This window comes from Eleutherodactylus coqui, chromosome 5, assembly GCF_035609145.1.
Source record: "Eleutherodactylus coqui strain aEleCoq1 chromosome 5, aEleCoq1.hap1, whole genome shotgun sequence".
Classification (NCBI taxonomy): domain Eukaryota; kingdom Metazoa; phylum Chordata; class Amphibia; order Anura; family Eleutherodactylidae; genus Eleutherodactylus; species Eleutherodactylus coqui.
Window position 1 is genome coordinate 55,525,152 of NC_089841.1, and position 12,369 is coordinate 55,537,520.

Sequence of the window (12,369 nt, forward strand, 5' to 3'; positions counted from 1 at the left end):
ACTAGAAGTCTATGTCATATACTGTCGATATGGCATCATTGCCTCTGATAGTTATACCCCTTTAAGTTTTAATATGGCCTTAGAAGTGTTATAATCTGACAATGTGACCTCAGGGTTGTGCACCCATGCTGTAGACAATATTACATTATGGAGATTTTGACAAGTTTGACATTTTCTACAGACAAAACCCAGAAGGAAGAATAAACATCTGGAGATAAAGGTTGGAGTTCACCTATAGGGTTCCAGTGACTCAGCTAAGCTAACACAATTATAAATGTCATCTATCTATGTTGGTGTCATCTTGCAAGTACTTTATATCATCCATTCATGAGTCCAACAAATATGGATCTCAAACCCCGTTTTTATATGTAATGAACATTTGGTGAAAGGTGTCAGGTCTTAGATTACAACCAGCAAAGAGAACAGAGGAGGAGAAAGAAGATTTATTATTGGAAGCAAATAGTAATAAGATTTGAGTGACATGGAGCACAGGTGATTCTGGCATATGTGACTCATTTACACCCAGTGTTGTAGAGACCAGGTCAGCTGTTGGTTGGGGTCAGGGAGAAGCTAATGTGGAGGAGGTGCTAGACTGATAAATTCTGACACCAGACCTTCCTTCCTTCAGTTATAAATGCTGCTCAGTGAGAGAGATACTAGAAGAGCAAGGAATCCAGAGGAGACAGGAGAGTTGACAGTGCAGCACCACAAATAGGGACAGCCCTCTGCTTCAGCACCTTGGACAGCTCCAGACTCAGCTTCAGCATCATAGACAGCTCTAGTCACTCCGGACAGCACTTACTATGGAAGGAGCACTGATCTTCTGGAGATACCGAACCCTCTTCTCCCTCATTCTCTGCACCTTGATCCTCTTCAAAGTCCATTCCCAGGCAGCTCCATCCCAGCAACACCAGGACACAGTTCCTCTCTCCAAAATACACACCCGGGGTAGCCATTGGGCTGTAGGTAAGTACCCCAAGCTCTTATAATGAAGACCTTATGTTCTTTATGATAGACTGAGCACATTTAGCCTACCTCTGGACAACAAACTCTAGCAATTTTTATATTAGTCAGCCTAGATATCGACTGATATGTATTATGCATTGGGCTACACACGGACTAATGTTTGCAATTCAGATTAGATTACGGTTAAGGTTGTAAATGTGTGACTTTGTAGCTGTTGTGCAAATGACATCCCCAGCATGTCCTGCCAGACTTGTTGTACAACAGCTGGAGAGTCGCAGGTTTACTAAAAAGCTACAAAGTAAAACTCCCGACAAATACACTTTACTACTAACTCTTTATGTTGACAAAAGTTCCACAGCAATTTCCTGTGTAAGAAATAAGATCTGGTTCAAGTTCAGCTTTAGTGATACTTGTAGGTCAGAAATAAATAGGGAGCCGGAGTCTGTAGCTATTTAGATTTCCCGACAATACAAAGAATGATGAGCAGCTGCAAGGTGGCGCTACTAACATGTTATAACCAGGAGTTACAGCAGTGGAAGTTCAAGTACTGCATGTACATAGGGTAGCTAGGGAAAAAAGTAGGACAAAGGTTTTACGTTCATTCATTATACTTCTAAATGGGAAGTTCACATAATGATACAATAACATAAGACGGTTGTCTGCAATTTGTAACTTTAAAACTGATATTAGACTAAAATTGTTAACACCTCCTGGCAGGAACAGGCTGCTAATCACTGCAAATGTTGCAGGTTATAGGATATTTTGTGAATCGTTGCCCTCCATTTAGAATTCTGATGATAAAGGATTAAATAGTAAGAATGATATGCAAAAGTGCACAGGAGTTGCAGCTATCATAGATAGATAGATCCTATGGGCAGGAATATGGATAAACCACAAAAGCCTTGTATATAGTCATCATTTATGCTTTTTTGATTAATACCAACAATTATGGACTTAATGAAGTACAATTAAACTATTCCATTACTGTTTTATTTTACTTTGTTCTATTTACTTGCCGATTTGTGATCAAGCTGATGACCTCTGTATCTTCAAACTGTTCTGCTTCTACATAGTAAACCATACACTCACATTTACACATACAGTACGTATATGCAATAGACAGAACATAGATAGGCAGAAATAAGATAGATATTAGATAGTTAGATGGATAGATAACGTTTGATAAACATTAGATAGCTATAGCAAATCTATCAACTTGTTCTAGACACCTAATCTATGACCTGCACTACATTATATTCTACTTGTAATAAATAATAATGCATCTCTCTGGCAAAAATATAACTAAAATATTTGAATACATTTTCGCTTCAAAATCGTGAAAACTCCCTGCAGAATGATCACATTCCTCATCCCCAAAGGAGATAATTCCTTTTAAATCGTTTTAGAACAGACAGTCTTTCCATTTACATACGAATTAGTCCTTATATTGGGGTTTAACTAATGAATGCCCTCCGTATAGCCTCAATGTAAATGTGTTTATAACACATCTGTATAAGGATGGAGAGTGAGCGAGTGATACAACCCTTCATAAATGAGATTACTGTACCTACTCAGATTATTTTAAAAAGTGGAAACGTCTGACTCTCTAATACAATAATAATGAAAGAGAGAACAAATCTACACGAACAAAGTTAAACAGAACACACTGCATTTTGTTGAAAAACAAAGCAATGTCACGTGATTCAATAGGGATGGACGGATAGATAGACTAGATAGATAGTGTACATTGCTGTCGTTATATAAACTTATTTACAAAAATAAGACATCGTTCAGTGACAGCGTTTATGTAATGTACCAACAAAAAATGAAACAAACTGTAAATAATGTCCATAAATAATTGGAAATAAGCAATGAAATTAATAACAATGCTCAGTTTTGTTCACTTACGACTCCCAGTAGTCGTAGCTCACATGCTGAACTTTATATTTTTGTTTACGTGTAACACACATTCACTTCTTCAGGAAGCATTCTATTCATTTTAATTCTAACTGTAATACAGTAACTGGAAAAGTGTGCCACATTTTGGATTTCTAGGGCTTCGACATATAGATTTCTGCATATATAAAATACAAGTGCAACTATGTGTTTATCGCTCTCATAGGCTAGCTTTCTGGTTCTTTTATTACACGGTGTTCTTATGGTCTGTCTCTGTCTATCTATGCATCATATCTCCATCTATCTCTCTTCTATCTATCTATCTATCTATCTATCTATCTATCTATCTATCTATCTATCTATCTATCTAATATCTATCTGTCTATCTATCTCATATCTATCTATCTATCTATCTATCTATCTATCTATCTATCTATCTATCTATCTATCTATCTATCTAATATTTATCTGTCTATCTATCTCATATCTATCCCATATCTATCTATCCATCTATCTCATATCTATCTATCTATCTATCTATCTATCTATCTATCTATCTATCTATCTCATATCTATCTATCTATCCATCTATCTCATATCTATTTATTTATCTATCCATCTATCTCATATCTATCTATCTATCTATCTATCTATCTATCTATCTATCTATCTATCTATCTATCTATCTATCTATCTCATATCTATCTATCTATCTATCTATCTAATATCTATCTGTCTATCTATCTCATATCTATCCCATATCTATCTATCTATCTATCTATCTATCTATCTATCTATCTATCTATCTATCTATCTATCTATCTATCTATCTCATATCTATCTATCTGTCTATCTATCTCATATCTATCTATCTATCCATCTATCTCATATCTATTTATTTATTTATCTATCCATCTATCTCATATCTATCTATCTATCTATCTATCTATCTATCTATCTATCTATCTATCTATCTATCTATCTCTATCTAATCTATACTGTCTCATTTATCCTATATTCATTTTGCCTATACATATATTCTCATTCACTGACAGCAAAAAGAGATCTTGAAAATGTTTATATATGTTGAAACAACATATATTAGAAAATTACAGAATTTCTATTACTGTATTGAATTTTTTGTCTCTTTGAGGATGTATTCAAATGGATGAGTTTCACTCGTGAGTACCATACAATAGCAATAAGAATGGAACTCGCAGATGTTAATAACACATTGATTTCAATCTGTTTATTCACATGTTGCTCTTGCAGAGATGCTGCGAGATTGAAAAATCATTGAATGTCTTATTTTTGGGAGATTCCTCAGAAGGAATCGCCCCCTATTTCCTACGGGATATTTGTTTGAAAATCGCATCGCACTCGCATGCCATGTGATTTGCATGTGAGTGCAATCAACTTTTAGGATTGAAAACTTTCGGAAGCACTTCCGGTTTTTTTCACTCGTGTGAAAAACACGTAAAAATTGCAGTTCATATATGCGAGATGACGTGTTTTTCAAGCAGAATCACAAATTTACAAACTCAATATCTGTCCGAGTTTCTCGGACCCGTATTGCTCTCTCCCATGTGAATGCACCCTTAGGACAGAAATTTATTTTCTACATGCAGTCTTTACTTTTTTGATGTTCTCTTTTCGCCCGTGTTACGTGTCCATATACCCTAGTAGGAATTGTCCATACAAGATAAGCCATTTAAAGGGAATCTGTCAGCCCCTTTATGCTGCTCTCTAGGGCCCAGTCCGATCAATGGCTCATCTGTCTTTACACACAATAATTGACATATGACATAAAAGAACAGAAGAATATGGTGATTACTTTTGGTTACCCACTGATTGAGGTGACTTTGGGTTCCTGGTAATTGTGTTTAAGTGTAAGGGGCAGCAGGCAGTGGGTATGGCAAGTACAAGGCTGAGCTCCACAAGTAAAGTCATGGTCCCCTTTTCTTCATGGGTGGGCAATTGAGACATTAGCGACTCATTACCCAGTTCCAGCCATACTGGTTCAAGTGAGGGCTGGGTTCTGAAGTAGGTCAGATAGGTTGCCATAGCTCAGAGGCTCTGGGGAAGTTCACAAAGCCTCTGTTGAGGCTCATTGCTGAACAAACAGATTTATTAACTATAGCACAGGAAAAAGGTAACTTGTGACCCAGTAATCTGGGGTATCTCAGTCTATCAATATGGTTCAAGTATCCATGTGAATGGTTGCTATAGGGTTTGTACCACAATTCCAAATGTTTCCTTTATCCACAGGTTAGGGGATAACTTACTGATGAGTAGGGGGTCTCACCAATGAGAACCTTGCCAATCTCGAGACCAAGGGTCCCATATACCTTGTCCTTCTCACTGTGGGGTTATTTTACACCTTGTAGTGAGAAGGAAACTGAATGGAGCACTGGTCACACAAATGCACTAGCGCATACATTCACTTTCAATGGGACTGCGGAAATACTTTAGCTGCACCCGCTTTGGTATTTCCATCAGCCCCATTCAAATGAATGGAGCATTTACCGCGCATGCTCTCCTAGCGCTCCATTTGCAATGATGTCACTGCAGGGAGAGAAGCGACTTGATCAGAAACAGTCAGAGCAGGACATGGGAGCCCATTGTCGAGGTCGGTGGGGTCTCAGCCGTGAGACCCCCACTGACCAGCAATCCTGTGAATAGGGAATAACTTGCAATTGTTTAACGCCTTTAATCAGAGTTCTTGCCCAGTTAACCGAGATCAACAATATACAATATCTGTCTCACTAAACAGTCCTTAGGTACCTGTAACCATTCTATGCCCAACTGATGCAGGATTTCATTTAGGCCCTCTGGTGCGGGTTGAGCATCATCACAGGGGAGGGAATGGAGGAACTGCTTGCTTCTAACTTCATTCTGCCTCTCCCCACTCACCGGAGGATACTGTCCAGCGAACGATGGCTACAACCCTGCAGCACAAATCAGGAATTTCCTTATCCTCTGCCACTTCTGGTCTTTTCCCACTCTGCTCTTTTCCTCCATTCCCATCCCCTCTTAAAGAGACAATGCCATAAAAAAACAACTCACACTTAAAATTAAACAGTAACAACCTGTACCCTCTTACATAAGTATCTTCTGATCTTCTGTTTCTTCAGGCCACTTAATGGGTAAAAAGAGTATAGAGGAATATCCTTATATGTATGACGGAGGAGACAGGAACTCAGACACTGGGTATATGGAAGGAGATAAATCAGTGGAAGGATCTCAGCAATGGAAAGACGCCCTTATCAGTTTATTGAAGATGCTGGAGACCAGTGACATCAGAAACTCCCAGTCCATGAGAGATACAAAGTCATATAACAGGAAATTCTGGGACTCTGAGGACAACAATAACTATAAAGAGGTGAGTGCCTGTGTAATGCCACCTGCTTGTGAAAGTGTCACTCAGTAAGGTAGATGTGGACCCTTTAAAGAGGTTTTCTTAGACTTTGATACTGATGGCTTATTCTTAGTATAGGTCATCAATATCCATTCAATGGGGGTTTAACAATTGGAACCCTGACTGATCAGCTGATTAAATGCCTGCTGTGCCCCAAGTAAGAACAGCATGAGATTATGAGTTCATGAGGGCCGCACACTTTATGACAGCAGCATTCGCAACCATTGGAGAAACCAGTTGTGGAGAAACTGCATGCTGCTGAAGCACTGGACTGCTGTGGTGTGCTGGAACTACTTAGTATCAGTAGAGAGCCCTTTGCTGACATTAAACCTTCGCAGCAAGTTTTTTTTTTATTGCTCAAGGGTGTCTAAAATAAAATATGAAGCAATATTGTTGATAGTTTTGGTTAAAAATATTCAACGATTTTGTGTATACAGCTCCTATGCAGACTTATGCGGCTTCAGACTAGAAAAAAAAAACTGGTTTAATCTGATCCTGCAGTCATGTGTTATGGTACCTTTACAGAGGATGGCTGTCAGGCACATTAGGTGTCCCAATGACTATCGCTCCTCTGCTTTCACACACAGGAGTGATAGCCGTTCTGTGAATGGAAGCTGAGCATGCTGGAGATCTCTGCCGGTTGCCCGCCTCCAGTCGCTGCAAACAGGCAGTCGCTCAAAGATTGAGTGACTCCTGTTTACTCTGAGCAAGAAGTCACTTTATTTCAGTGAGCTGAAACGAAGCGACTAGTGGCTAATGAGCAATTTCTCACTCAGTATCCTTTCAGCGGTCGTGTGTACACGGGAGGACTATGGCCGAAAATCACTCATTCGAGTAATAATCATCCCATGTAAAAGTACCTTTTCTTTACTCCATCTCCCCTTCTATGGCCTGTAGATTATCAGGAAGTATCGCAGGACTGTAACATGTATAACCAAAAATAACCTATGGACAAAAGTGGCGCTGTTTTAGGAAAAAGGCAATAGTATTTTCTACTTCCCCTTTAAGTGCAAAAATGTATGTATGGTAATTCTCCAAAACATATAGGAAATAGAGGGAGTGCAACAATACATGTCTAATTAGTTGGGATGTAAGCTGACCTCAGACTCAACCAACTGGGCCAGGGAGAATGGGACCGAGAGCTGCCACTATAGCTTGTGGACTGGAACCACCTGTAGACAAGTCAGGCTTCACAAAGTCGTACTGACTATATGTTGTGTCTCGCGGGTTCAGACAGAATGGTGGTGAAGAGAAGAGATAGTGCCACATGATGATGATTAAAAACTTCTTTACTGAAAAAACTTTCAAAGAACTGTCATAAGTGGTGGTCTTGGACTGGCAGAAACAGCATATGGCTCCCTAGGCATTACTAATGCCAGGCTTTCCCTGGCAAAGGCTCAGCACTGCACAGGGATAGCTCCACTACACCAACTATGTCTGCACCCATGCAGACCCTCTCAGCAATGTTCTCCTCAGCACAACTCCCGCAGACGCACACAGCTGAGCTCTTCTATAACTTGCGCCAGCACACTGTGCAACCATGCTACAGTTGCATACATCATCATCATGTTCTGTGTGGGAACCCACTACTTAAAGGGGTTTTCCAGATACATATGCAAATGTTATAATAAAGTCTAGATCCCTTAAAACAATAAAATAAAGGTTACTTATCTGTCCTCCTCACCTGTGATCCATGGCTGCAGCCCTGCAATTCTCCTGGTGTTTGTTGACAGCGGATGTCAGGTGGCCGCTGTCTGGCAATCAGGGGTCGTAGCATCATTGTTCTGAACTCCTGGCCTCATGGTGCCACGGCAGTGATGCTGCAGTCTCTGATTGACAAGTAGCGGTCACCCAACTTCTGTTGTCAACAGACGCTGGGAGAATCTTGGTGTTGCAACACTTGATCACGAGAAGCTATGTAACAGAACAATCCCTTTAAAGCCCTATTAACATACTTAGTCACACCTCCAGCATCCATTGTCACCCATCCATACTCTGTTTACATTTTGTCAAGTTGTATTTATTAAAGTGACAGTGTCACAAGCCTTGTAGTTCCAGGTAATCAATAAAGGCTAAACACCCTTGAGGGGTTAATAATATGCCCTTGTAGACCCTTGCAGGGGTACAATGCTGGATCTCTTCACAGGACTGATTGGAATCCAGTGCTTAGTCCCCCACCAATATGGCATATCTAATCAGTCAAATCAAACTTTCATGCATATACCATAAATGTAATAAGTGCATATAGGGTCATCAATGGAGATGGTTGCAGGATGAATATTTGTTGTACAACAGACTCTCTCTATACTTCACAGACTTGTTTTAGGTTCCTCTCACTCAAGTAGTAAGAAACATGAGAAGGTTACAGTAGAAGTCATCAACACATGCACAAAAAAGGAAAAAACTAGGAAAATGTGTTCATGTTAGATAGATAAGGTGTCCTCCGACCACTAGGACCCCACGATCCTTAGAACAGGGGACTCCGGTTCTTATAATCTTGAATATGGTCAATTATTAATAGGACAGCAAAATAAAGTGTCTGCGCTCCAGGTATAAGAAGAAAGCAATAATCCAATGCCAATGCAGTATCAGAAGAAAGGTGGACTTACTTGCTGAGTGTGGAGTCTGTCAATAGGCAGAACTCCACACCATGTAGGTCCACTTCAGCCTTAGACGAACCACTCAGGTGAAAATAAATCCCAATTGGGAGAACAGCAGGGAACACAAATCCGGGGTATTCAGCCTCGGTGGTAAATACTGGAAAACAAGAAAAAATATATTGGTTCATTTGCGCTACAATACACCACTAAAAGAGTGTAAACATTTAGAAGCAGTATACACCCAGTGAAGTAAATGTACGCTGCTTCTAAATGTCTACACTCTTTTAGTGGTGTATTGTAGCGCAAAGGAACCAATATATTTTTTCTCATTTTCCACAATTATTAATAGAGGCGGATATGAACAGCACGCTCCATGAAAAAACATTGGGGATATTGAAGAAGTGGTCAGATCTGCACTGCGCTCATATGTATCACTTGTCCAATGGGCAGGCAACAAATATTCATGGGGTAAGCCCATTCGAATCAATAATGAATGCAAATGCGGACTGCATATAAAATAATATGACATCATTAGATGTACTACATAAGCCTATATTATGTTCTCCTATAAGAAATTGTATTTGCATAACCACAAAGACTGAGGCCTCGCTCAGACGACCGTTTTTTGCCACGATTTGCGGATTGCATGACGGATGCGCATCCGCAAATCGCGTGACCAGGGCCGACGATTCACCGAAAAATCTGCAGGTAGCAGCGTTTTCGGCGAAACGGGCCCGATCAAAGGAGCGCTGTCCGCCCATTGAAATTCAATGGAGCCGGCAATACAGTGGCTCCATTGAAAGCAATGGGCTGCCGGCGAGCGCAGGATGAATTTTCGGGAAGGGCTTAAACATATAAGCCCTTCCCTGAAAACCATCCAAAAATGTGTAAAAAAAAAAAATACTCACCTTGTCCCTGCAGCCGGAGTTCAGCAGCGGCCGGCCGGCAGTTCTCCTGAACTGCTCTGTGTAGTATTCAGCACGCGGGGATTTAAAATCCCCGCCTGCTGAATGGGCTGCCTCTGATTGGTCACAGCCCTCACCAATCAGAGGCAGCTCTCACTCACCCATTCATGATTCATGAATGGGTGAGTGAGTGCTGCCTCTGATTGGCTCAGCGCAAGGACCAATCAGGGGCAGCTCTCAGCTGTCATTCAATAGATGAGAGCTGCCCCTGATTGGTCCTTGCGCTGAGCCAATCAGAGGCAGCACTCACTCACCCATTTATGAATTCATGAATGGGTGAGTGAGAGCTGTGTCTGATTGGTGAGGGCTGTGACCAATCAGAGGCAGCCCATTCAGCAGGCGGGGATTTTACATACTACACAGAGCAGTTCAGGAGGACTGCTGGCCGGCCGCGGCTGAACTCCGGCTGCAGGGACAAGGTGAGTATATATATATATTTTTTTTTTACACATTTTTGGATGGTTTTCAGGGAAGGGCTTATATGTTTAAGCCCTTCCCGAAAATTCAACCTGCGCTCGCGGGCAGCCCATTGCTTTCAATGGAGCCGGCTGTATTGAATTCAATGGGCGAACATCGTTCTTCTCTGCCACAGCTGTTACAGCTGTGACAGAGGAGAATGATCTTTATAGTATATGTTCTCAATGGGGTCAGCGCTGCTGCCGCCAGCCCCATTGAGCGCATATATAGAACACAAGGAATCGCAGAACACAGATAGGCGCGATCTGCGATTCGTCGTGTCCTATAATTTATTGGACATCCGCATAAAAAGCGGACATGTGACCGATCCCATTGCAAAGCAATGGTTCTATATATGCACAGATCGCATGCGCATCTGCAAATCGTGGCAAAAAACGGTCATCTGACAGAGGCCTGAAAGTAAATCAAAGAAAAGGATGTTTCAAAAATGTTTGCTTCATGTTGCCATGGCTATAGAAACCTTTGTGCATGAAAAATCACTACACGTATCTGTTTTTTTTTACATGGAGTTTTCCTTCTCATGCATTTAGAAAGCCTCATACTTGGTGTATTAACTCTTCTACATTCAAGTATCTGTCTGGAGGGAGTTCCCAGCACTAATCAGCTGGTCTCTTTCATAAATATGAACAATCACAACTTCCTTCATTCAGAGGTTGTGTAGCATAACAACAGCCACTCAATACTGCATAGCTATGTCATCCTCTCTCTGAGTAGCTGCTGGTCCAGTTCCCCCTCACTGCTGATAAGAGCAGAAAATTCACCCGGAGTGAATTATAGCCTTCTGTAATAGTAGCAGTTCTCTGTCCTCCTGATCTCCTCCCTCTTCCCCCCAAGCCTCTGTAATAGCTCAGTGAAAATGCACGTTCACAACAGTGGAGCAAGGGGAATAGCTGTTGGTTTACTCTGACAGAATTTGCTAAGATTTCAGTACTCTAGTCTGCAGCGCCTTTGAAAACAATACAAGCATAGAAATCAAACAATCCGAAATTTTTATTGAAAAACAATTACAAAAAGTCTTAATCTCCAAAAGCACATTGTTTAAAAGAAAAAAAAGGTGCAAAGGTTTACATAGCCTTTAAAGGATAAAATCCAAGGCGCAGGTGCCACTAGGTGGAGCTCTCTACATATAGACGTATACAGAACTCATTGGGAGCTATATTTATTCTATATGTGATGAGCTCCCCCTAGTGGTCATTGTAGGTCAACAAAAAATAACCATTAATTGAAGCTTCGCATCCCATATAAATGGCATGGTCTGCCTCTTTGATTAGTACACCACTGCTCATCACTGTTAATATCTTTCCAGGTGTTGGATTACCTCTACCAGATGATGAAGGAGAACGCACAGAGCTGAGACCCTGGAAGAAAGGAGCAGTTTGTAACCCGGAGGAGATTTATTCCACATTTGATTGTACCAGATGCCTGATATATTATTTCTGTAAATGATACTTTGTGTACATGGTGCATTTCCTAGTGATAATCTTACTGATCCCCTGTGTCCAGAGCACGGACTTACCTGCCTGATGTGTAAATACCAGTCTAGGAAGGGCCTTCCAGTGACATCATTATATTTTAGCACCGCTGACACATTCATCTCTTTAGTTTGTAGACACGGAATATTTTGACATTCACAATAAAAACTTCAAATACAGATGTTGTACTGCCTGTTGTATCTAATGTGGCGTATTGGATTATTATAGAATATTCTGGATTATAGAAACTTCACTCACTAGTACTGGAATGTAGATGGGGATAGTAGATTGCTGAAAGTATCATAACGATGTTTTTTCAAATGCCAGTGTCATAGAAGTAGGAACAAAAATGAAAACATTCATCAGTAGATAAAACTCCGTTCTTTATTCCATACCTAAGGGGGCACTAACTTTTCAGACAACTTTTGCTCGTCTACTAGCCCGTTAGTCTCATCAATCTTGTAATATACTTCTATTAAAAATGTTGTTGCTTTACCACTATAAATAATGTATGAAGTGGCTACCACTAAGGTTTCTCTTCCAGCCCCTCTGCAATCCACTGTCTGTTGTTAGGT

At 40.6% G+C, this 12,369-nt stretch overlaps 1 protein-coding gene across 1 annotated transcript; it reads left to right on the top strand.

The window, feature by feature from the left end:
- The first annotated feature begins 627 nt into the window (after positions 1-627).
- GRP (gastrin releasing peptide) lies at positions 628-11,973 on the top strand. The gene is made up of 3 exons (XM_066601836.1): positions 628-966; positions 5,997-6,244; positions 11,629-11,973. The coding sequence occupies exons 1-3, from the start codon at positions 804-806 to the stop codon at positions 11,674-11,676; spliced, it is 459 nt and encodes a 152-aa protein (XP_066457933.1). The 5' UTR covers positions 628-803; the 3' UTR covers positions 11,677-11,973.
- The last annotated feature ends 396 nt before the right edge of the window (positions 11,974-12,369 follow it).